The following is a 26526-nucleotide window of genomic DNA, read 5'->3' as shown; positions in this document are numbered from 1 at the left end:
CCGGTCCAAACTAAAGAAGAATGGCAATTTAGCTGATGGAATATCTGCAGCTTGCGGGCTTAACATATAGAATAAGAGAACAAGAAGAACATACGTTTAGAGAAGACTGGAAGATGTTTATTGAATATATCGGTGAAAATTGTGTACAGCTGAAAACGCTGTCAGCATTGAGATAATTCAACAGTGTAAAAAATGATGGATGTAATAATGGAATACTGAATGGTTAAGTTTCTATAAAATATGCAGGGATTTATGTTATGTAAAATGAACCCATGGAAAGAGAAGAAGGGAAGTCATTGCTATTTTAAGGTTGTTTAAATGAATATTCTAAAATGTCAAATAGAAAAACGTAATAAAAATTAAATATAAAAAGGAAGGGAGAGTGTCCTTGTGCTCAGTCCTGCTTGCCGAGTTCCCATGGGCATCTGGCTGGTGAGAACAGGATGGGCCATTATGTTCTTATGACACATGTGTGCAACAATTAAATGGGACTGGGGTGGACTTTGGTAGTATGGTGCCCTGAGAGACGACAAAATTTGCCACCCCACAACTTTGAGTAGGTACTGATATATGTTGTTGTTGTTGTTGTTGTTGTTGTTGTTGTTGTTGTTGTTGTTGCTCCCCCTCAGCTTGGTGCCCCATGTGGGAGAACCGCCTGGACCATCCTAAATCCGGTGCTGATGGCGCAGACCAGGTAATGACTGGTGCAGAAGAAACGATATGCTTAGTTGTTTAGGGTTAGCCCTACATAAAATTGCCTTTGGTACTGATAAGTCCTCTCAGGTCTCCACCTGGAAACTGCCAGGAACCAAACACACAGTAAATAATTTTTAAGGCAGAGCAGCTGTAGAACGAGTAAAGCTCCCTTGTGGTTTCAACATCTGCCAAGATGTGCACGATCAGTAAGGAGGGTGGGGAAAGTAAGCAGAAGAGCAGATAAACGAGAAATATAAATAGCTCCACTGAAGCCACAGGTAAGTGCAAGTACGCTCAAGGCATATGTACATGTGAGGTGCCAAGGTCAGAGATGTCTCAAACCAAGACTTCCAGCAACCAGTTGTGTACCTTGTTTGTTAATAGTGCTCTGTTTCTAGTGCCAGGTGGATAGCCTAAGCTCTGGTCTCCAGAAGGGCCAGCAAGTCTCCAGTATGAGCTTGCCTGAATGCTCAGTCTGCTGACTTGAGGGCCAAACCCTGTCCACCAGACCCTACAAAGCAGGGGTCATCAACCTGACACCCATGAAGGCTTCCGGTGGTGCCCCAGACTCTGAACTTTCATCTAAAGTACCAAATATACTCGAGTATAAGCCTACTTTTTCAGCACCAAAAATGTGCTGAAAAAGCTGCCCTCGGCTTATATTCGAGTGAGGAGGGCGGCAGCGGAGAAAGGCACAGGACCTGGGGTTTGGAGAAGCGCTGCGCTGTGACTCTCCGAACTCCCATCCTATGCCTGCTCTGTGCAAGGTGGCGGGGAGGGAGAAGCGGCGAGGAAGGGATCCTTCCTCGCCGCTTTCCCCCCCACCCTGCCACTGACAGCTGGGAAAGGCATAGGATGGTATTTATTTTTTCCTTTTTAAATTCACCAGTAGCTGTTGCATTTCCCACCCTCGGCTTATACTTGAGTCAATAAGTTTCCCCAGTTTTTGAGGTAAAATTAGGTGCCTCGGCTTATATTCAGGTCGGCTTATACTCAAGTATATACTCCAGCCCTCCTAGAAAGAAAGTTATGGGACAAAATGTACATGTACCTTCTAAGTGATTTAAGTGAAAAGACAGTGATGAGGCACCTTGTATAGTACCCTTGTTCTGCAGAATGCGGAACTAGACAGCAATAGTTTGTTTGCATATGAGAGAGAGAGAGAGAATGAGAATCAGGACCAGCAGGACATAGTTGACTTCCCATGGTAAACATAAGGTTGTTGAGAGTGGTTGTCTTTCATGTTATGCCACACAGCCATTTTGTGACTGGCACCCCAGCACACTCTCAAAAATCAAAATGTGCCCACTTGTCCAGAAAAGTTGATGAAGCCTGCTATAAACTTTGAGCCTCAGAACCTATCCTCAAGTAGCTTGTCTCCTGTTTTAGAACTATCTGCATACCCATCTCCACTCACTCTAGAAAAGGAAAACCAGATGTAACTAAAACAAACAGAGCCATTCCAAGAGGAAAACATGTGTCTGAAAAATAAATTAGCCAATATGGATAGCCGCCAAGAAAGAGAAAGCATGGAAGCGAGAATCAAACTAGCAGACCTTGAAGATTACAGTAGACGCTGCAATATCCACTTCTGCAATTTCCCTGAGGACAAAAACTCAGTTGATCTCATCATACGCTGGCTAAAAACCACAATCCCAAACCTGAAACTTGTAGACGATCTGTGGAAAGGGCACACAGAGCTCTAAGACCCATGCCAAAAGCCAACACCCCTCCGCAACACATTGTTGTGTGCTTCGCCCACTACAAAAAGAAAGAAAACATATGGAACAATCTCAGAAACTCAACCAACCTCCGATATGGAGAAAACTCCCATCCTGGCCTTTCAGAATTTATCGTAAGAGACCCTAAACCAAATAAAAAATCTAAGCTGATGTATCCAATGTCTTCAGCAAGCAGGAATCAAGTACCGATGGGGCTTCCTCTTTTGCCTAATTGTAACAACTGACACAACACAGCACACGGCCACCGACATCCCTGAAGCCCTGCAACTACCAGAGAACCTTGGACTTAATCCTCCACCAGAATGGCAACCATCAGACCCACCGAACGACAACCAAGACAGAAATACAGTGAACAATTGGAGGACAGTCAACAAGAGAAAGAAGAAATAACAGAAACGACATGACAATGCAAACCAAGACAGTCAAGTACCATTCACAGAACAGCCCCATCGGACACACAAGACTATTAACCAGCCAGCCAGGCAGAGAGCCTTCTCTGTAGTGGCGCCCGCCCTGTGGAATGCCCTCCCATCAGATGTCAAGGAAATAAGCAACTACCTGACTTTTAGAAGACATCTGAAGGCAACCCTGTATCAGGAAATTTTTAATGTCTAATGTTCTACCATTTTTATGTGCTGTAAGCCGCCCAGAGTGGCTGGGGGAACCCAACCAGATGGTTGGGGTATAAATAAAATCATCATCATCATCATCATCATCATCATCATCATCATCAACCTCAACTAAACCCACACACCACAGATTGACAACCCTGCAGCAACAACAACCACTGCCAAATGAAGCACCCAGAAACCACCTTGAACCAATGGACTGGTGAACTGCCCCCTTCCCCCTCCACCAACACCAACCAGATGACACTCACTATTGCCACCCCTCCACAGACCAACCCACGTGACACTCTTCCATTATCTCCAACTCTACCCACCCACCCATTGTTGAGACATTTTTATCTGGCTTCTAGGAGGCTGTGACGTTTGAATAAAGTTTTGGGGTGTGTATGTGTGTGCGTTCCATTTTGTGCTTGTAAATAAAAATGCTTCTAAAGATTTTGACATATTCCACACACAGTTATCTCCCTCTCTGTGTTTCATATAACTTACATTGTATTGCCACTGAATTAACCTCTCACTGATCACATTCGCCTGGTGCCTTCAAAACATATATTTAGGCATTTCTTCTCCCAGGCCTTTGGCTAATTATTATTATTATTATTATTATTATTATTATTATTATTATTATTATTATTACAGTATACCCCACCCATCTGGCTGGGGTGTTGTTGTTGTTGTTACACATTTTTGTGTTTTTATATTGCCAACCGCCCTGTGATCCTTGGGTGAAGGGCAGTATAGAAATTTTATTAATAAGTAGCAATAAATAGTAAATACTTTTGATGAGCTGAGGCAAGTTCCTTGACCAGTGCTTTGCCACTAGGAGTGAAAGATAATAATAATCCTCATGGCCAACTCTGTTTATTATTAAACATTTTCGTTTAGGCCCGCCCCATTAATCCAGTCAGTCTATTCAGACTTGGCCTGTGTTCCTGAACACGAGGGCAGGAATACTAGCATAAATGGTAATGTTCACAGCAGACGTAATTTGTCGATCTGCCTGTGCCACTTTGGTCCACTGTGACACAAATTAAGAATCTCCTCATAAACCTAGAGAGCCTTGCAACATGTCATATGGCACCCATATAAATGAAGATTAGACAGGAGTAGAATTCCCTGTAATATGATTATGGTATATAAATAGGAGGAGCAGAGACCAGGACAGCACCTCCCCATTCATTTTGCACTATCCTGGGATGCACAACCTTTTAACAAGCTGGCTCAGTACATACAGATTTGTTTAAAAGTTGCAGCTATGGTGGCAGGTCCACCCTCTGCCAGGGCCAATATGCTTGCTGTAAATCCTGAAACATCCTCCAATCAGATACACGGCAACCTATTTAGTGCAGTTCTTTTGATCAAACCCTCCCCTCCCCGAGCCTGAGGATTAAAGAAAGCTCAGATGAACGTTAGTGTTTCAATTACCATGGCATATTTATGTATGTGATAGATAGAAACACTCCACCTTCTTGCCCCACCTCGCCGTAGTTCAAGGCAGCTTACAACAAATCCCATTTGCAAGCAACAAAAAGATAACAGAAGTTAATAAGAACAACACAAGGACGCAATCCAGCAAAAATGAAGCACATTGATCTCGGTGGGGGAAATGAAAGCACCTATCCAGTTCCTCCATTGAAATAAATGGGTATTAAAATGCATTAAAAGTGGCTGGATCGTGCCTATGACAATCTTGTAAAATATAAAAAAAAAATAACAGCTGCTGGGGGGGTGGTTGGGAATCTTCTATCCTACCTTACTGGTTCTACGACATACCACACCTTTAGTCATTATTCAAAGGCCTTGAGGAACAGGTATGTTCTGTGCTGTGTGGAAAGCACAAACGTCATCTGTCGTTCCACAGCCTCAGGGCCAACACAGTAAAAGCCCTGCTCTGAGCAAATATTATTCTAACTTCACACTGCAAGAACAAAACCCTACCTAGTTAAAAGATTGCACTTAGCAGAGAGTGTATATGGGCCAGGCTCTGAGTGAGGGGGGATCTATCCTTGTGCAAGGTTTTAAAGGTAAGTATAAGGATATGTCCAATTTCACAGTAGGAATGAACTGCTTTTGGTAAGTTAGTAGGGTTGTTTATTAAGGCTGCAAATGCACCATACATTTAAAGCACAATTTCCCCCCACAGGAATCACGGGAACTGTCATGTGTTAAATGTGCTGGGAATTATAGCTCTGTGAGGGCTAGACCACATTTCCCAGGATTATTTGGAAGTTAACAATCTGCTTTAAATGTATGGTTGTGTATGCAACGTAAGAACAGAGTAGGACAAAATTTATTTTATGGCAGTTGTTGGGTAAAGTTGAAAGCAAATGCTCCATTCATTAGGAGGGTAAAATCTGAGCTTCTCCTGTTGGCGATTTTCTTCATGGCCTTCAAATAAAAGAGGAGTCAAAGAGTTGGTATGAAAGAACCTTGGAAGTTGAGCACTGGATGAGGTTTGCAGATGAGGTTGTATTAATACATTCTTGTTTCTGGACATGCTCTTTGATGCGTATTAGTAAGAGGATATAGTAATTATAACTGATCATCCATAGACTCATGTGTGTGGGTTAACACAAAGAAAAGTGGCTTGTGCTTGTTTTTGAAATGCAGGGCTTACACATAAAGAGCCCAGTAGCACAATTTAAATCCCATCATTAGGCAGATTAAATGGAACATAGGAATACGTTTTTCAACCTTCTTTTTAATATGTTCCGGCTCCTTAAGGAAGCTGGCGCCCTCTTCCCTGTTTCTCAATAAGACAGACCACAGACTGCAAAGTAAGTTTAAAAATGCTTTACTTACAGTTACTAAATCCCAGACTTGCAGGTAAATGTTATTAGTTGAAAAATATACAGCAAGGCAGCCTCAGATCTGAGTCAGAGAGCTATGTTAAGGCATGTCTGTTTCTGTCCTCAGCGGGTAGGGGGGGAATAGGAAACAAGCTTTACATCACAGAGCCTACTCTGGGAATTTAGAACTCTGTGATTCTTAACCCCTTCACATACTAACTCATAGCTGCCAAGTCTCCCGTATTCCCCGGGAAACCCCCGTTTTCCCAGCTGCTCCCAGCTGAAAAAACGGATTTTTTGGTTTCCCCCCAGTTTACTTACTGCCCGGGGATGGCTCCTTCTGCGCATGTCTGGAGTCTCTGGACATGCGCAGAAGCGATTTCTGGCATGGCGGCCATTTTGGAACTGGGCGGAGCATGCTCAGAAGCAACTTTTGATGCTGCTCTGCCCAGTTCCAAAATGGCCGCAGTGCGACTTCCGGCGCGGTGGCCATTTTGGAACTGGGCAGAGCAGCATTAAAAGTCACTTCTGAGCATGCTCCGCCCAGTTCCAAAATGGCGGCAGCGCTACTTCCGGTCTGCAGATCCCTTATTTTCCCGGCAGGAACTTGGCAGGTATGATACTAACTAGCATTGTTAGATTTGACTGCAAATCTCCCACACTCTTCACTGACAGAAATGGTTGTTTATCACCACGTGCATGTAACCAACTGCTAAGCTGGTCCTTAGTAATGTTCTGCTAAGTGTCATAGAGAATGACATCACCCTTAGCTTCCCAGGATTTCCAACCCGGTTTGAATGTACCAAGAAGTATGCTCTTTCCGACCACCTCACAAAATGTTTGCACGCACATCACCTCAAGGTACCCTGCGGTGAACGGTAATCTGTATTCGCTGCCCATTGCCTGCAGTTAAGTTGCATTCCATATGGACAAAGAACCATTGCATGAACCAGCAGCCCAAGTCACATGCAAATAGAATGTATGGGATTCACACTGGAGCCGAAACAAATGGCTCCCCAAAATTCAATTAGCCCTGTAAATGCTATGCATATTAAAGGAGATTGCAATTGTGGTTCTCCAGTTTATGACAGATTACCACAGCGTGTCTGAGTGTTGAAACTACTTGTCCCTGGTTTGGGAAGTGGGTTTGAGCATAAGAGACAACTCTGATTGAAGTCCCTTTTGCAGCCCAGCCTTGTTTCATTATCATTTTAAGCTCATAACATCACTGCTCAGGAACATTGGACTAAAGAAATTGGAGTTCTTGATTGAAGCTTACACAAAAAATTGTAGAAGGCAAGAACTCTGGCCACAAAAGTAAAATTGTGTTGGACTAATAGTTCGAATGATTCAATTTTTTCAAATAGTCTCTTATGGATAGATTTATTCCTTGAAGTTTATATGCCAGGTGAACTTAGTGCGCCAGGACAAGGCCCTGTTTCGAAAATTCTTCAGGAAATAGTCTTAAAGTCAACATGTACTGGTAGCTTAGAGTTATTAGTCCAACACAATTTTACTTTTGTGGCCAGAGTTCTTGCCTTCTACAATTTTTTGTGCAGGAACATTGAACAGCAGCAGTTTTCCTTATAGCTGCTTTAATACTGAAAAGGCAAAAAAAAAAAAGAGGTTTTAGTCTTTGTTGCCTCGGGGAACCGTGTTGCAGCATAAGGGGGGCATGCACATAGCGGGTTTGTGTGTCTCATTAGAAAATGCAGCTTTGGTTTCAAATTAATAATTTTGTGACTACAGAACTGAGCTCGTTAATACCCTTTGATGTGTGAGCAAAGACGCAGCTCTATCCCTTAGAGGCTCAGTTCATAAGCAGCTTAGACTTGTTACAGCAGACGTATAATCCAAGGGGCAACACAGGGCCATCCCTACTTCTGACACTGAAAAGTGTGGCTCAGGAAAACACTTACATAAAAGCGTCCCCTAAGTACTGCCAAAACCAAGGTGAGTGACTACCTCATGCCTAACATAGAAAGAGAAGTACAACAGGTCATCTCCTCTCTATTCAGTAAATTGCATCGCAACATATGAGCCAGTCCAAACCACAGCCCCAAACTGACTTGAGCATTAAGTCAGAGCTTCCTGCGAGTCGTGGCTCAACCAGTCCTACAACTTCAGGATTTCAGAATTAATGTTCTTGTATCTACTTTGATTCAAATGGCAGGATTAAACTGCTAAGTGCTTAGTATGTACGATTAGGAGGAGGCTGAATATTTTACCTACCTACTGAACTTGGATGCCAGAGTTCACACAGAGTTGTTGCCAAGTATTTTGGTTTGCTGCTCACTTTGTTCAGCATCAGTATTTCTGCCTCAGGTTCAGTATCACTTTGTTGTTCAACGAACGCAGAAATCTAAGCCAGGTGGTTGAATATTATTCTCCTATTGACCCTGCACACTTATCCCCTCTTGCCTGCCCCTAAAACCTATAAACCTTTTTCACTGCCCCATCAAAACCCAGTACGGCCTACTGTTGATCTCCCCGAATCTTAGCTCTCTTCCTCGACTTGCTTAAAAATGTGAAAAATCACCTTCACACTTTCCTAAATTATATTACTGTTCACCTATTCAGAACCCAACAATCCATTATCCACTGATCAGGTACGTTTACAATCACCGATTGGCAGGCCTAGGACCACACAGAGCCACTTATTGACACATTTGCAATTAAATTTCCTTCTAGATTAAAGGAAGCTGCTGTTGGTTTCCTGAGACTGTTGTTGCTAATTTGGTTGTGGGTTTCCTGAGACTGTTGTTGCTAATTTGGTACATTTAAAACTGGGGCCATGATTGTTTATGGCTGCATGCTGAGAGGGGAAGTTGAGGTTATTTTGGGAAGGCAGGCCTATCCATTATGGAACTATGTCATGCCTTGCAAAATTTACATCAGGGATAGACAACCTGTGGCCCTCCAGATATCACTGTATTGCATCCCTGATCATTAGACATGCTGGAGTCTGGGAACACTTATAGATATACAGGTTCCCCATCCTTTCTGTACAGGTGTGGTTTGTTTTGTTTTTAACCTGCTAAGAGGATTACATCCAACTAATCCAAGATTGGAAAGAAGTACAGTGCAGGGAAAGAGCTTTAGGTATTATTACTTATTTTTATGATTTTATTTTATTATATCCCTCCCTTCCTCCCAAACCCCTCAGTTAACTATAATATTATACAATAATGATACAATTTGCAATATTAAAATGCCATAGTAGAGCACTTGCTTTGCTTTTGTGATTTTTATTCTACATGAAGGTCAATTGTGTCATACTTTTTTTATTTATTAATTTACTCTGAATGCCACCTTTATCCAAAGGTCACAGGGCAGCTTGCAACATTAAAAATACAAAGTATTCTAAACATTATTTTTTTGCAACCCGGCCTGGACCATTTGGTGATTCAAAGAACTCTTCACCTGGCATTTGGTTTTCTGTATACTTGGATGGGATGGCAGATGGGAAAATATATGGCTTACCGGTATCTTGTTTTGGGGTGTGTGGGTGTTTGTTTTTGCAAAATTAGGCAAGATACATGTACCTAAAATAAAAATATTTGGGCCAATTTTTAGTGACCCAAGGAACTTACTTCCCAATTAGGTTGGCCAGATGCAAAAGACAGGGCCCATGAACCTTGAAAATCTGTGAAGAGTGGATTTCAGTAAGTACACCTGCTGAAATTGCTCCTTCTCCATGACCATCAAAGGTATGGAAGCACTATCGTTCCGTTGCATGTAAACATGTTGTGTCGAAATGAGTAGTCGTACCAAAACAAAGTTTGGGATGTTTGCTTCAATTTCCATTCCATTTACAGTAATGCAATGTAGATAAAAAGGTAAAGGGACCCCTGACCATTAGGTCCAGTCACGGAAGACTCTGGGGTTGTGGCGCTCATCTCGCTTTACTGGCCGAGGGAGCCGGCGTACAGCTTCTGGGTCATGTGGCCAGCAGGACTAAGCCGCTTCTGGCGAACCAGAGCAGTGCACGGAAATGCCATTTACCTTCCCGCTGGAGTGGTACCTATTTATCTACTTGCACTTTGATGTGCTTTCGAACTGCTAGGTTGGCAGGAGCTGGGACTGAGCAACAGGAGCTCACGTCGTTGCGGGGATTCAAACCGCCGACCTGCTGATCGGCAAGCCCTAGGCTCTGTGTTTAACCCACAGCACCACCCCCGTCCCTACAGTGTAGATATATCCCACTTATTATTCTTACTGACTTAACTTGAGGAGGAAACCTTACTCATGGGTAGGGATTGGGGAGAAATTCGATTCAGGTCTCATTTGAAGCTGAATCTATAAAATGTGCAATTTCCAAAACAATATGTGACCTGAGGCACAGGTATCCTTTGCTATGCACAATTCCAACCAAACCATGCTTACAAAAATGCAACCAGTGGGGGAAAGTATGCATAAAAATGAATATATTGATGACAATAACACACAAAATGCATTATGTTAGGGAAAACTGCCTGCAAAAATGTGTACCAAAAAAATATGTTTATTAGCAGAAATTCGTACTGGTGAATTTTCATGATGATTTTTTTTAAAGAATGCAAATTGCTGCCAAATGTAGAGAACTCAATTTAAGTTTAGTAAAATGAGAACCAAAACAGACAAGGTCCGTTTCCATTCAGGGCCGGATTAAAACCTTTAGAGGCCCTAAGCACTTAAAAGAATTGAGTGCCCCCAAATATATCAAATTCAACATATAAACAATAATAAACCGTAGAATAAAACTGTATTTTTTCAAAACCAAATCTACAGTAAGATGGAAAGTAATGTTTGTTTTTGTAGATTTGTATAAAGCATGTATATTTTTGTTCAGCTGCACCATGGTAAATCCAGCAATGGAAAAATTTTGTGGGGACCCCCTTGATGTACTTCTATTGCTTAATCCAGCGCAGTTTCCATCCCTACTTATGAGTAATTGCTATGTAGCATGAATGTGACCTGTCGGATCAGGCCTTTTGCAACTGGAGCTATGTTTCCTCTAAACTGGTTCTGTTGTTTAAATAAACTGGCTGCCACACACCTGTTTGTGCAGGCCCATTGTGAGGTTTGTTTCCAGCAAGGCATACCTGCTGTAACCTCCACACTTTGCAAACTGTATTTGTAGCATCCGTCTTAGGAAGGGCAGAATTGGCATGAACACCTGACTTCCAACAAGCCTCTACAAGAAGCAGAAGATTTATTTTATGCGCCTAATGAGGCATCGTAAGCACCTGCTCTGAAAGTACATTTCCTTAAGACAGCTTTGTGTAGCATCGGCCTGTCAGAGTATCTTTTTGCAATGGTTTATTTCTGGGTGTGCCACTATTAAGCATTGGACACAGCAAACCCAGCAGGGCTTTTAAACATGTGCCAGTCACAAAACAAGCAGTTCTTTTTTGGGGGGGGGGAGGCGAATGTGCACTTCTAAAAGAATATTTGTGCAGTTCAAAAATGCAAAGTTGCATTTTCTTAGGTGGTGCAACAACTGAACAATAACAATTTTTTAAAAAGGAAAGTGACCACCGACACTGATCACAAGCCATTTTTCTCCCCTTGCCACAGAATTTCCTGGTGGACTCTGCTTTTATGCCCCATAGCATGTTCACCAATGTTTGAAAGACGAAGGAAATCATTTTAGAACAAGGGGAGCCCTTTCCTGACAAGTTGGTGTGACGTTGCTGATGTCATGAAAAGGATAAGAAAATATCCAATATGTGTCAAGGCAGCAATCTGGGGCAGGCCAGCAATAACGAGGGGCCAGTGAAGTCTTTATTCAAAGGAAAAAAAGAGTTTAGGTCTAGGGATCACAGCAACCCTTCTCAGTAGGCCTTGCCCCAATGAGACAGTTGCGAGGACTGAGGGTCCTCACCTTCCCACTACTAAGACTCCTCCTGCCCCAGAAGCAACATGAGACTTTTTCACCTTGCCCGTCATTGCTCTACTCTCTTCAGGTTCTGGGGGACCAGTGGGGGAGCTGGTCGCAGCAGGAGGGGGACACTCCCTGGCTTCTTCAGCAGAGGGCCTTCTTGGTAGTGGCACCCGCCCTGTGGAACGCCCTCCCATCAGATGTCAAAGAAATAAACAACTACCTGACTTTTATAAGACATCCGAAGGCAGCCCTGTTTAGGGAAGCTTTTAATATTTGATGAATTATTGTATTTTAATATTTTGCTGGAAGCTGTCCAGAGTGGCTGGGGAAACAAGCCTGATGGACGGGGTATAAATTATTATTATTATTATTATTATTATTATTATTATTATTATTATGCTTCAGATTCTGGACTGTTCTCTGAGACAGTGTCTTCCTGCTCACTGAACCCACTGCCAATCCCTTGGCTCTCAGTGTCTTCACTGGGGGGGGGGTTCCTTAGGGGCTCCACAGCATTCATTTGCATCATCAGTCCATAGAATCATAGAGTTGGAAGGGGACCACAAGAGCCATCTAGTTCAACCCCCTGCAATACAGGGATCTTTTGCCCAACTTGTGTCTTGTGCTCTACCAACTGAGCTACCACAGCATCCAATACATATAATGTTCTTAACATGAACCTTAGCTATGCTGCACAAAAGATTTGTGTCTGAAAGTTGGGGCTGAGCGATGTCTGGCTTTCAACATCGTGATATATCACTAGCTAAACATCGTGACATACTGATATAGCAAGATGTCTGAAATAAGGATGTAACTTTGTAGAGGCGAACGGGGTAATGTCCCGGAAACTGCTACTAATTAGGGATCTAAAATGGATACATTTTTACCTTAAACATATTGTTACAACTGTTAGCTTATAGTACAGTCGTACCTTGGAAATCGAATGTAGTCTGTTCGACTTCCAAAACGTTTGGGAGCCAAAGTGCGGCTTCTGATTGGCTGCAGGAAGCTCCTGCAGCCAAACGGAAGCTGCGGAAGCCCCGTAGGACATTTGGCTTCCAAAAAACGTTCGCAAACTGGAACACTCACTTCCGGGTTTGTGACGTTCGGGAGCCGATTCATTCAACAACTAAGGTGTTCAACAACCTAGGTACCACTATACAGAGCAACGGGGAGAAGGAATCATGAGAGAAGCAATGGCTGGCCTCACGGTTTTCTTACATTGCAATTTTTTGCATAGCACACACACACAGAGAGTGATTTGCGATATATCACCATGTTGATTTCAGTAAAGAGGACTTAACGGCTGTCTGTGCAATTCTTGGCTAGGGGTCAGTAAAGAGCTACCTTTCCACAGTCCACTCAATAAGTGTACTAGGGCTAAACTTACCTTTTCAGTTTCAAAAACTGTGAACAGCTTCATATTTCTTCAGGATTTCAGAGCAGGGCGAGCTGAGGTGCTTCTTCTGAATCATTCAATCCTCACCAAGCACGAGTAGCCTTTATCCTGCTTTATCCTGGTGATTAATAAACACTGCAGCATCAAAGTAAATACAGCACAGTTTATTTAATGCTGGATTGAACTACAGCTGTAATAAAGCAACTTTCTTGCTTCCAAACCGGTCTTCTTTTCAAAACTTGAACAAAAACAGGACAAGGCCAAAACGTGATCTTTTAATTAATTCATCAAACCTTCAGACACAGGCACATGTACAGGAGTAATTTAATTTGATGCCATACAGCTTGTAAATTTTAGGAAGCTTCTAACACATCCACTTACGATAGTTCAGATTTCTTCAAAGCTCTAACATATCTTTAACCAAGCAAAAGAGAGAATAATTTCCCCAATGTAATCCATTTGCTGTCCTTATTATTTAGATCAGGCATCCCCAAACTTCGGCCCTCCAGATGTTTTGGACTACAATTCCCATCATCCCTGACCACTGGTCCTGTTAGCTTGGGATCATGGGAGTTGTAGGCCAAAACATCTGGAGGGCCGCAGTTTCAGTTTAGGGATGCCTGATTTAGATGCTATTCTAACTGGTTTTAATGAGGTCAGTGAAGCAGGACCACACTTGAAGAGAACTTTTGAAAGTCTCAAAACATACTGGTTTTATTTGCTGAGGAAAAATATTTTAGTAAATGAATGTTAATAGTCGCAATTAATAATTGCCTTTGTTTTATTTTAAGCTCCTATTTTAAAAAATCACATCTGTTTTGCACTTTGCATCCCACCTTCAACATGGTTCGCAACAGTTTTCTATTAGCACTCTTCTTTTAAATAATTTTTTTTTAAAAAAATCCGATGCTGTGGCAAACCCTGTTATTCTCAGTGTGCCAACCTGCCAACATTTGCAGGACAATGGTCCCATTAAAAAGGTAAAGGGACCCCTGACCATTAGGTCCAGTCGTGACCGACTCCGGGGTTGCGGCGCTCATCTCGTGTTATTGGCTGAGGGAGCCGGTGTACAGCTTCCAGGTCATGTGGCAAGCATGACAAAGCTGCTTCTGGCGAGCCAGAGCAGCACACGGAAACGCCGTTTACCTTCCCGCTGCAGTGGTACCTATTTATCTACTTGCACTTTGACATGCTTTCAAACTGCTAGGTTGGCAGGAGCTGGGACAGAGCAATGGGAGCTCACCCCGTTGCGGGGATTCAAACCACCGACCTTCTGATCAGCAAGCCCTAGGTCCCATTACCAGTCAACAAATCAATGTTGCAAGTAAGACCCATTAACAGGTTCTCCAAGTCTTGATTGCACAAATAACAACAGCCAAGCAGTTGTCAACACTGGCTTGAATCCAACAGTGCCCTATGTACAATTCAGGTGCATAGCAGGAGTTTACCATGCAAAACATCTCAGTCCAATTCCTGGCATCTACACATATTGCCAGGTAAGACTCCAGTTTCAAACTCTAGAAAGGACTGTTAGTCAGTGTAAACCAGGGAAGGGGAACATGAGGTCCTCTAGATGTTGTTGGACTTTAACTCCCATCAGCCCCAGCCAGCATGGCCAATACTGAGGGATGATGGGAACTGGAGTCCAACAAAATCTGGAAGGCCACAAGTTTTTCATCCTTTGCGTAGATGGGGACTAGATGGGCCAAAGGCTGAGCCTGGGAAAAATTATAGTTTCCATTATTGCTGGGAGGGGTGTGGGATCTCCAATTGCCAACAGTTCCCACTCACACAGCTGCAATCCCTCACCACCACGTCAAGCATCATTCCAGATGGTTTCCCAACCTTCAGATGCAAGCAAAGAAAAGACAGAGCAGAAAAGCTCCGTTCCAAGAGTGGAACTTTGCTTGCAGTTATTGGAATCCTAGCTACTATGTTTACAGATGCCAGAGAAGTAGCATGCATGATATGAATGCATGCATCCAAAGTCCTCGTGCAAAATGCTGGGAACAATATGAAATTGGTTGAATCCAGCATCCCACATGGCACTGCAAAGGATCCTAGAGCATACCACAGTCTTGCCTTTGTAATGGACTGGATGAGAGCCAACAAACCAAAGCTCAGTCCAGTTAAGGCTGAGGCACTGCTAGTGGGTGGTTCCCCAAACTGGAAGAATAGGGGTTGCCTGCTCTTGATGAGGTTAAACTTCCCCTGAATGAGCGAATATGTAGCTTGGGGGTACTTCTGGATCCTTTGCTGCCATTTGAGACTCAGGCGGCCTCAGTGGCATGGAGTGGCTTCCATCAGCTTTGGAATATGTTAGCTAAAACTTGCCATCGAATTTTGAGAAAAGCAAAATGAAAGGAGAAAGTGGATCTCCTGCTCAGGCAAAGAGGAATTAAAAAGAATACAATCAAGAAAAGAAAATCTTAATTTTGATTTTATACAGATGTATACAACAGGCATCACAGTTTAGTAGCACCCCCAATTTCTTTTTCTTTTCGTCACACTTTAACTCTCTTTAGTGGTCAGGCAAAGATGCCAGGCTACCTGATCACTAAACCATGGTTTATTGATTGGGAGCACCCTATAAAGTCACATATCCCCCCTCCATCTTGCATGTGCTTTCCTTTGTTAGTGTTCCATGGTTGAACATTATATCTGAACCTTAAAGAGTTACTTCTTACTGAAGTTTGCTTTTAGAGTAGAAACTGACCTGAGCTCATTTCAACCACTAGTTTAAAGGCAAACCACAATTCGCTCTAGATTTGTTGTTGTTGCTGTTGTTTTACTTTTTGGGTTTAATTTCTTTATTTGATTTGAGCCATTTACATCCCACCATTCCAAAAAGTTCAAAGGAGCAGACAAAAGGAAATATGACAGATAAAAAAGCACAAATCGAGATATGACAAAACGCTAAAGCATCATTACCTAGAAGAAACAGAGCAGCAAAAACCTTAAGAACAGTGGCAAAAAGTTCACCAAAATCATTAAGAAGATCATCAAGGAAAGATCAAGAAAAGGGGGAGACAGCTCTCTCTGGCCAGGGAATTTCAAAGTCTGGGTATGGCCACTGTAAAGGCTCCGCCCCTTATTTCTCATCACACAGTCCATTGGGCCTTCAGGTAGCTTAAGAGAGCAAAGTTTTTTTAAAAAAATTATATATATACAATTAAAACTAAGGTTACATAAGTTCAAATATAACACTGAGCCAATTTATGCTATCCATAAGCTGTGACTTCTGAACAGGGCCCAATAATGCCATTAACTAAAAGCTGGTTGCTGAATTCTTATTATGAAACACTTGCTGGCCTGCGACTACATATTAAAATTAGCATTATGTTCTTAGGCTTCTCCCAGGCAGTCTGTTTATTCCACATTCACCCTGATTTGTTTGCGGGGAGGTTAGATGATATCATGTCAAGCAATTGTTAACCCACATTTTTTTAGTGCATTTACTCATCACATTTCCTTTCTGTTTTGAGGGGGAAGCAAGTTTGTTGTGGAAGAGTGCCAAATCAACTTTAATTGCACTACTTGAATTTGCTGGCATGTTTTTGAATCCTACTCAAAAATAGTGACAGCCTTTTCTTATCTTTTCTCCCATATTAGTTTATTAAGAAATTCCATTATCAAAGAAAAACAAGCAATTACTTTTCAATTGCTGGGAATTGGAAATTGTTAAGCACTCTGCCTACTCCAATACAGCAGGGTTAGAATCAGATCATCTGCTTCTGCACTAAGATGCACAATAATAATTTTAACATGCAGGAGGGAGTAAGGGCCAGTGGCAGGACACATGCTTGGCATGCAAAAGGTCCCAAATTCAATCCCTGGCACCTCCAACCAAAAGCATGAGGTAGCAAATAATGTCAAATACGTTTGCCTGAGACTCTAGTAGACAGCTGCTGCGAGTCAGTGTAGACCAGGCATCCCCAAACTGCGGCCCTCCAGATGTTTTGGCCTAAAACTCCCATGATCCCTCGCTAACAGGACCATTGGTCGGGGAAGATGGGAATTGTAGTCCAAAACATCTGGAGGGCCGAAGTTTGGGGATGCCTGGTGTAGATAATATGGGGCTAAATCAGGAATAGGCAACCTAAGGCCCAGGGGCCGGATACAGCCCAATTGCCTTCTCAATCCGGCCCGCAGACGGTCTGGGAATCAGTGTGTTTTTACATGAGTAGAACGTGTCCTTTTATTTAAAATGCATCTCTGGGTTATTTGTGGGGCATAGGAATTCGTTCATTTCCCCCCCAAAAGACAGTCCAGCCCCACCACATGGTCTGAGGGACGGTGGACTGGCTCACAGCTGAAAAAGGTTGCTGACCCCTGGGCTAAATGGACACAGAGTCTAACCTGATAGAAGGCAAATTCTTATACCTTGTCGGTGGAAGAACCAACAAGCAATGGGCATTCAAGTCAGGTGCCTGGAATATGGAATTTGGCGGCCTGGAAAGCAGCAGAACCCAATCGAAAGTAACCTTCCATTTTCCAAGGATAGACCATTCTTTCCAAAATACAAAAAGGAATCAGAAATCACCATAACCTTGCCAAAATAGCAGCCAGCGAACCTTGCATTGGTGTATATGCTAACTTTCTGTGCATGTGGCTGGTACACCCCAAACGGCCCATTATAGGAACCACCTGTCATCTTGAAGCAGTTTACAATGGTCTCCCTCTATTGCTATAACAGTGATAACTAAAATATGAGCAACAAGGGAAGCAGCGTATAGTTTTGTGAAAATAAATGGAATGAACTCGTAGTATATCACCTTGAATTCCTTTGAGGAAAAGTGAGAGGTAGATACGAGTGCCCATCGCCGTTACAGAGCGCAGGTGCATGCCTCCCAGTGCAAGAGTAGAAAACAGCCTCCAAATTTCTTCTTTGCGACATACTTGCCATTTCGTGCACAGAATGGAAAGGCCAGGGCCATCCCCTTATCTTCTAAGCTGCCTGTCATTTTGTTGCTTCCTAGGAAAGCACAGCTGCTGACATGCATGTGTTATTATTTGCAAATATCGTTTTTACAGGTTTTTTAAAATAAAAAATGACCCCCCCTCCATATATGTGATATTCTGCCTCCCCCTCTCCCCCATGCACCTGCATACTCACCAAGCCCTGCCCTTCTGTCACTCCATGCCTGCAGAATACACCAGGCATATCATATGCGCATGGCAGGATGGTGGGAGATCATATTCTACCTCCTGGCTTTGAAGCAAGAATCTGTCACGGTAATCCAACCACACAAGGAGCTTCCCAGGAGCACCGACCGTAACTATAATGATTGATATATACAGTGCATTTCTTGATAATTTTCTGGGGTTCAAACTAGTGCCGAGCTGAAAAGGAGGAGCGTGTTTTGCAAACAGTTCTATCACACCACACACCACCATGACACAAGCCCTACTTTTCCAGTGAATTTTCTGCACTGTTTTGCAAAGAAATGTCAGTGCCCCCATGGGGGTGGGTGCTAGGGTCTTACTGATGCTATTTTTCTAGAAAAAGAGGTGCCGGAACTCACCATGAACACCTCCCTTGTTCTCTTATATAATGGCAATGGCGCTCACCTGAGAGGTGCTGGAAATGAGTTCAGGTGAGTGCCGGCTGGGAAAAAGATCCTAGATCGTTCCCTGATCTAGATCTGTGGGCTCAGATTCAGCTGGGGGCTCCTTAGAGAATCTACTAGGCCCCGTATCATGGTTGACTACTGGTCTGGGCTCTAAAATAATAATCTAAGAACAACGCAGGTGGTGGATGCCACCCCTGTTTCCAACAGTGTCCTGGAAACAGAGGTTTTCTGGGGCATTTGGGCTCTTTGCTGCCTCCAGCCACCCTTGTATGTCCCTCCTGACCCCCAGAAATGTTAGGGAGGCACCATGGCAAAGGAGTGCTTGCCCAACAGCACTTTGCCCAAAGCCTACTCAACCCAGGAGCCAGTCCTGAATAAATACAGATAGCTGAATACATAGTTAGGACATAATGTGGGCAACCACTTGGATACACATGCACATACATTGCAAAATTGATGCATGGCACCTGAAATTTATATGCGCAACTAATGCATACCCAAATGTAGACTTTCATCCGTTAGATCTGCCTCTGGATGTAAATTTTCAGCATTCTTACATTCTCATTCTGTCCCTAACTGTCAAACATCAGAACGCACAACATGGACTAGTTGGCAGCAAACAACTTGTCATACAGCAAGAAATCTAGGGAATACAAGAAGCTGCCCTACATTGAGTCAGACTATTGGTCCATGTAGCTCAATATTGCCTACAATGACTGGATGTGGGTCTTCAGGGCTAGGTCTCTACCAGGAGATGCTGGGGATTGAACATAGGATGTTTACATGCAACCCATGTGCTCTCCCACTGTGTCACAACCCTCCTCTGAACTGGGAGTTAAATCCGGTTGCCTCTTTTGCCCCCCAGCACTCAGAGCATGTTGTCACATCTTCAAATCTGATTTGCTCTGTCGTGCTGTGCCTGAAACCAGTTGGGGGGGAAAACAAAGCCCTAAAAATTGCATCAAACCAGCAGCATACAGTGGTACCTCGGGTTACAGGCGCTTTAGGTTACAGACTCCACTAACCCAGAAATACTACCTCGGGTTAAGAACTTTGCTTCAGGATGAGAATAGAAATTGTGTGGTGGCGACGGGAGGCCCCATTAGCTAAAGTGGTACCTCAGGTTAAGAACAGTTTCAGGTTAAGAACGGACCTCCAGAACTAATTAAGTTCTTAACCCGAGGTACCACTGTATTAGGAAGGTAGAAGATTTTGCAAGAGCCTTTTCATACACCTTCCCATAACCTTTTTTTTTTCACACTGAAAACCAGAACTCACTAAAATTCAGGACAGCCTTAGTTTGAACCACTTTCTACCTTAACATTATAAAGTTGACAGTTATCTGAAGCATTGAGTTTGTGGCCAATACCTTACAGTCTACACTAATCAGGTGCATGCAAACCATTGTCTCTCAGAAATCAAAGTGCATTGTTAACTTTTTAAAAAATTGGGGTGGGGAAATTAACTAAAAACATTTATTCTTCTTTGTCCATTGTTTTAAGCACGGAATCTTCCCCTAAGATTTTGCAAAGTTCGTTCAGTCTCTGCTGCATTTTTGGCATTCCTGCAAGCTGGGATTCTAGTCTTTGTTTCTCCTCACTGAGGGTTAAGCGGATAGCATTGTCCAACTGTTCAAAGCGCCAGTGTCCTTCCCCATCAAACTGTAGCAAGTGTGTATGGTACTTCCTGCAGGAGAAGAAAAGAAACACTGAGAAATCCAGCAACAAAATCTCAAAGTCACAGGAGCACCATGATGAGCAGGTAGACTCTCAGTAAGACACCAGAAATGCAACAAGTTCCCTAGGGTTCATTGAGAAGAGCATTTGTGAAAGCGTGGAAGCTGCAAGAATTACAACTTTCAGAAACTAGTGCTATGTCTGCAGAGAGCAACCTCCATTGGCTTCAACAATTAAGAAGACTGTTTCTGCACGTGTTGCAGAGGGAATTGAGGGGCAGATGGGGCTTGTCAACCTGGGAAGGGAGCCCGTCTAGGAGAAGGAAAACTCTTCACTGCCTTTTTTGATATATCTATATCTAGATAGATACAGATTTTCCAATATCGTTCCAATAACAGCCTCATTATAACAATGCCAATTTTATCCAATTAATACAATTATTAAAACCAATTATTTATATACTGAATTATACAGTTTAGTAAAAGTGACTTCCTCATGTGCTAGTTTTGATGGGTTCTTCTTTGTTTTGTTTTCTGCGTTCCAAAATCTTAATAATTTCAATTGCATTCCCTTCAAGATAGTAATCCTTTATACAACAACTACAATCTTATGGTTTCAATTTCTGTTAATATATTATGTAATTTATAATGTTTCAAGTGAGGTACTCAGCCTGTAATCATTGCTCTTTCCTGTGTGTGGTAATTCCCCACCACCACCATGATGCTGTCCCAACCATATATGGTGTTGTGTCCTTCATTCTTCCACCTGTTGATATTTCCCATCATGACTCGGAGGAAGCGGTTTTCTCTCAGTTTTCCAAAAGCCTCTGCGTTGCTTCATCCCGTGATTTAATAGCTTGTAAGAGACTCCTCTGTTCCAACAAATAAACTGCCCTCACCAATTTTTCCCCAACCTAGGAAGAGGGGTCCAATTCCAAACTGCCAATAACTAATAAGAAAACCTCTGCCCTTGCTGCTGGCAGACTCCTCTCCTCCTTTCAGCTGAAAAATTTATAGTCGGTTATCTTTCCAGTTAGATTACATTCAAAACTGTCTATCTCCGCATTTCTTTGAAAATAATGGAGAGTGGGGGTGGTTTCGTTCTATATTCCAACATAGTCCTTTCAAAGGGTGAAACTCCCCCCCTTTCTCTCTCTCTCCATTCCATTCCTCTCAAACATGGTTCCAGTTTGATGATAAATTTCATGTTATTAATCCAGTTTCTTGAACCTTCATTTTCTATATTATATTTTAACCTTGCATTCCAAGGACGGTTGCCAAATTAGAAATGTAGAAGAAAAACTTTGAAAAGCAACCTTAGGCTCCCATCTCCCCACAGTCTTTAGCACCGAATGAAACCTTATCTCAATTCCAACCTTTAAATCCTTGTAGCCGAGATGTTCCGCAGTTTGTTGTCTCATCGCCTCTAGCACATGCCTTTACTTTACTCCAATTAAAGCCCAATTAGCAGAATATCCTCTGCTTCCAGGAGCAGGTCAGAGGTTATGGCTCTCAGAGTGCTCCATACACCCAGTGCCTTTGCCTTCCCTCGCATTCCATAGAGAAGGGAGTGCTAGACTGCAGGGTAATCTGCAGGTGAGAGCCCATTACTCTCCCACCCAGAGAGGAATTCAAATAACGAGTTTACCCCATCATTTCTTGTTTATTTCTGTCTGATTCTCCCTGCGGTGTCGGGGGAGACCTCCATTCCTGGCACAGGCGGAAACAGGAAGCCCTAACCCTTCACTGCCTTGCAGGATATCTTTGGAAGAAGAAAAGGCTAAGGAGCAAGCCCCACACAAAGCTGGAGTGGAGTCTCTAAGACGGTTGGATGGTGCCTTGTACGCCTCCTTCTGGCAACTCCTGCAGCGAAGCTGGTGCCAAACATATTGCTCTGCTTTCCTTTGGACCACATCAGCGAGGCCGAGATGAGGGTCTTGTTGTCTCGGCAGCCCTGGACCTCCAGATACGCTACCCAGGCTTGCGCCCCGGAGAGGTCACTTCAGTGCTGCTAACACAGTGGTTTGACTTCACCCCTGGAGGTGCACTTCATAGTCTCTTGAGACAGACAGATGCCAACAATATGTGCTGTTTGCTTCAAGAGTCTCCCTGTGATTGGGAATGCCACATAATTGTGAGGTGAATACAGTACCTGATGAAACCTACACGGCAACAAGGTTTTTTAAAAAAGGTCCTACATAAAGACTCACCAAAGAGATGGTCTGTGTGTTATTGAAAGCAGGGATATGCCAGCCCCCTTAGCAGCCTGGAATATTTTTCCTTCGACATCAATGCTGACAGCGCTTGTACACTCATCAAGCAATGCATATTTGGGCCTTGTAAAGCAGGAAAACAAATAGTTATTCACTTTTTGAAACGGCTAAGAGGCATGATTTAGGTGAACAAGGATGCACATTCTCGCGCGAATCACACTTGCATTCAAGTGTGCACTGGATTCTCCACCCATGCACTGAAATTTTTGATTCAGAGCAATCATCTTAGCTATATATTGAATGCAATTTCCCCCTTTTGATGTGGTAGGCTGCCCAAGGTAGCTTTTGCAAGCTAAATGAAAAGTTACATCGGACACCCGCATATTAGAAATTCAAGGCAGCTCAAGGTTTGTGCACCCATGAGAACGATCCACATTTGAACTTGAAACAGACTTAATTGACGTGAAATGTGATTTGCTCTCATGATCACTATGAGCAAAGCAAATGGGGATCCTTCGGATTGCAAAACTGATTTCAGCAATCCTCTCCGAAAAAGTTGAAGATGATCTTCCAAAATGCTACCAAGGATTATATGGACTATGGAAAGGCGGAGGTCTGCATCAAGTATTTTTCCTGATGCCCCCAGGGAGCAGCTGGTGCAGCGATCTCTTCACCCCAAATTATGTCTCTTCTGAGCTATTTCCCCCACCATGTGCTTGACGATATCTGCATGGACTGTCCCTTAATTTCAAAGCATTCTGAACCACCTGCCACAAGTAAACTTACTTAAATGCAGCTTCTGTCAGCTTGGCAAGACAAGTTGCTGGACCTACTCTTTTAAGAAAATGGTTTTTAAATTGTTTGTTTTTCAACATGACAAGGTTCTTGTTTGTACAGAGCAACTTGGGAACAACTAAAGTCTCGTGTTGCCACCCTCCAAACCTCTCAGGGAAGGGGAACATAGAAAAGGGCCTCAAAAATCGAGTGCAGGGTCCAGGTTAGTTTGTATGGAGAGAGGCGGTGCTTAAGGTCTTGAGGCTTTATAGGTCAATACCAGCACTTTGAATTGGGCCCTCTACAGCACCATGTGCTTTATTCTGCCTTGGACCCCCTGAGCAATGCCAACACAATCTACCTATGTCCATCCTATTCATACTTGGGGAAAAATTTACTTACTTGTGGTAAAACATCCGAGCCATGCCCATTCTCTGCTTTTCTCCTCCGGACAGGACATCCTTCCAGTCTGTAACAGCATCCCACCCTTCAAAGGCACCCAAAGAGAACAGGTATGTTTTACTCTCCCGATTTAAACTTCCTTTTCTTTCTTTTCTCCATTTTTGCCTTTAAAAGGTCAGCTTCAGAGTGCAATCCTAACCATGTCTACTCAGAAGAAAGTCCTGCTGAATTCTAAGGAGCTTACTTCCAGGTAACTGGAGTTCAGAGAGCAGCTTTAAGTAGCAAATGGACGTATACTTTTGGTATTTTTATAAATTTGGATTATAAACATATGCCCAGCGCAGATGAGCTGCACAAGGGCTGCAGCCTGAGAGAGGTGGCCTGGGAATGGGCTTAAAAGCTGAAAGCAGACTGAGCTTAAAAGGCTCAGTCTGCTTTCAACTACAGCCAAGTTCCTACAGATGGTTCCTTGAAGCTATCTGTGGTCTTGCAGCATCTGCCCTGCCACCTTCTCTGGGGGATCCTGCAATGGCGCTGAGCACGTCATCAGGTTTGGGGGGAAACCCAGCAACAATTATATTGCTATTAATTACTTGCAAAGTCAGAAACCTTTCCAGACTGAAGGCAGATGCTGAGCTCTCCCAACAGACCCCTTCCTCCTTCCCTCTAAGTGTGCAGGTTGTGTCTGACATTACTGGGACGCGGGTGGCGCTGTGGTCTAAACCACTGAGCCTCTTGGGTTTGCCGATTGGAAGGTCAGCGGTTTGAATCCCCGTGACGGAGTGAGCTCACGTTGCTCTGTAACAGCTCCTGCCAACCTAGCCGTTCAAAAGCATGCCTTCAAAAGCAAGTATATGAATAGGTACCGCTGTGGCAGGAAGGTAAATGATGTTTCCGTGTGCTCTGGTTTCCGTCACAGTGTCCCGCTTCGCCAGAAGCGGTTTAGTCATGCTGGCCACATGACCCAGAAAGCTGTCTGGGGACAAACGGCGGCTCCCTCGGCCTAAAAGCGGGATGAGCGCCACAACCCCATAGTCGCCTTTGACTGGACTTAACTGTCCAGGGGTCCTTTATCTTTTTACCTTGACATTATTGGGGCAGCCTTGAACTTGCTAGATTTGAAAAAGGAGACCTCAAATGTTTACCTCCTTCTCTTTGCACTATGTGATTCAAGTGAACTATCTGCAGGATGCACTCCAGATCCTGGTCTTGGTAGCCCTTCTCGCGCATGTCGTCCACAGAGTCCGGATAGATCACTTGATCCCGCAGAGTTCCAATGGACATGTAAGGTCTGCAAAGCAGCAGAGAGAAAATGAGCCGCCTCCCGGGGAGTCACATCTCAACCCTGCTGTTCTCTGAACAGCGAATAATGCTTTAAATGCAGTGCTTCTAAATACTGTAATTATTTGAGGGTGACTGTTTTAGTAAACACACTCTAGGGAACAATGCCTTGTTTGCAGAACAGATTGCAGTGCAGCGACGTGGATCACTGTGGCTCAAGAGCAACCCACCTGATAAAGAAGAACCGCACAGTATCCCTCGCACAAAAGTCACCTTGCCTGAGCACACAAAAGCATGTATCAAAGTAGGAATGCATTTTCCTGTTCAATTTCTTACAGATACACCGTGCAACTCTCATTTTTGAAATTAGCGTTGCCCACATCTAACAGTGAGTAGGATGCCCCACACCCCATTTTCCAAGACAACTGATTATTTGTATACATTTATCAGGAGCTCCCAGGACTTAGGTAAGCAGGGAACCTTCAGCTCTTTGCTGCTCTCTATGGTGAACCACTAGGACTGCAGTTTGCAGCATTTTTCAAGGATGTATTAGTTCTCAGGTGCTCGACTGGTCCTACCCACCCAGGCTGGCCACCGAATCCTCCTAAACAGGAAGAGCTACAAAAGCCTTCCTCCTCCCAGGTGTCAAAAACAGATATTTATGTATGCCACGACTGTGGCCCGTGGTTTGATAGCCCAAAAATGGAAAACAAGTGAGATCCCAACCAAAGAAGAATGGCAACTAGAGCTGACAGAATATGCACAGCTTACAGACTTAACATGTAGAATAAGAGAACAAGAAGAACATACGTTTAGAGAAGACTGGAAAATGTTTATTGAATATATGGGGGGAAATTGTGTATACTTGAAAACATTGGCAACATTAAGATAAATTCAACAGTGTAGGTAAGTTTGGATGGATGTAATAATCTCTATAGCATTCTCCCACTCCATTGAAATACGGTAAGTTCAAGGGTATTTTAGGGCAAGCTGCAGTTTCCACAACTCTCTCCAGATATAAATAATTGATTTGAGCCTAAAATAGCCAACAGTAAGCTTTCCTCTCCAATATCCAAGAGCGCCTGCTAAATATTTCAAGGAGCTCAATTACCAAGCCTGAGCATAATTACCTTACACCCACTAACATAGTTTACGGGGCACAGATCATAGAGCTTTCCCAGCACGATGCATAATTAGAAGCCGCCGTCACAGGCAGAAATATATTATTGCACAATAAACAACTGGACCGCAGAAAGAGCACAAATCCTTAATCTGGAAAGGAAGCCGTGTGATTGAATGATAAAGCCAGGTTAAGCAACGCTCCTTGATTTCATGAAATTTTTATTGGCTCCCTTGAAGCTGCACAAATCAGAAACTGCCTCCGTCAGGGATTCAAGCCCACTGGGGAGACGCAGCAGGGAGCTGGCTGTCAATCACTATAAAGTCAGCACTGTGGAATCTCAAGCAGCTGTCGGGACACTTCCTGC

General features: G+C 43.4%; 1 protein-coding gene across 1 annotated transcript in view; it reads right to left on the bottom strand.

The window, feature by feature from the left end:
* Window positions 1-18011: 18011 nt before the first annotated feature.
* ABCD2 (ATP binding cassette subfamily D member 2) overlaps window positions 18012-26526 on the bottom strand; it is a 40336-nt gene continuing 31821 nt past the window's right edge. The window contains exons 7-10 of the mRNA XM_035126486.3: window positions 24904-25049; window positions 23759-23843; window positions 22580-22705; window positions 18012-20380 (exon numbers count right to left, since the gene is read on the bottom strand). Of these exons, the coding sequence (XP_034982377.1) occupies window positions 20170-20380; window positions 22580-22705; window positions 23759-23843; window positions 24904-25049 (568 nt within the window). The 3' untranslated portion in view covers window positions 18012-20169. The remainder of the gene's footprint in view (window positions 20381-22579; window positions 22706-23758; window positions 23844-24903; window positions 25050-26526) is intronic.

Source organism: Zootoca vivipara, chromosome 9, assembly GCF_965207765.1.
Source record: "Zootoca vivipara chromosome 9, rZooViv2.hap1.1, whole genome shotgun sequence".
NCBI classification, from domain to species: Eukaryota; Metazoa; Chordata; class Lepidosauria; order Squamata; family Lacertidae; genus Zootoca; species Zootoca vivipara.
Note: the sequence above shows the minus strand (reverse complement) of the source record. Positions and strands in the feature narration are given on the sequence as shown.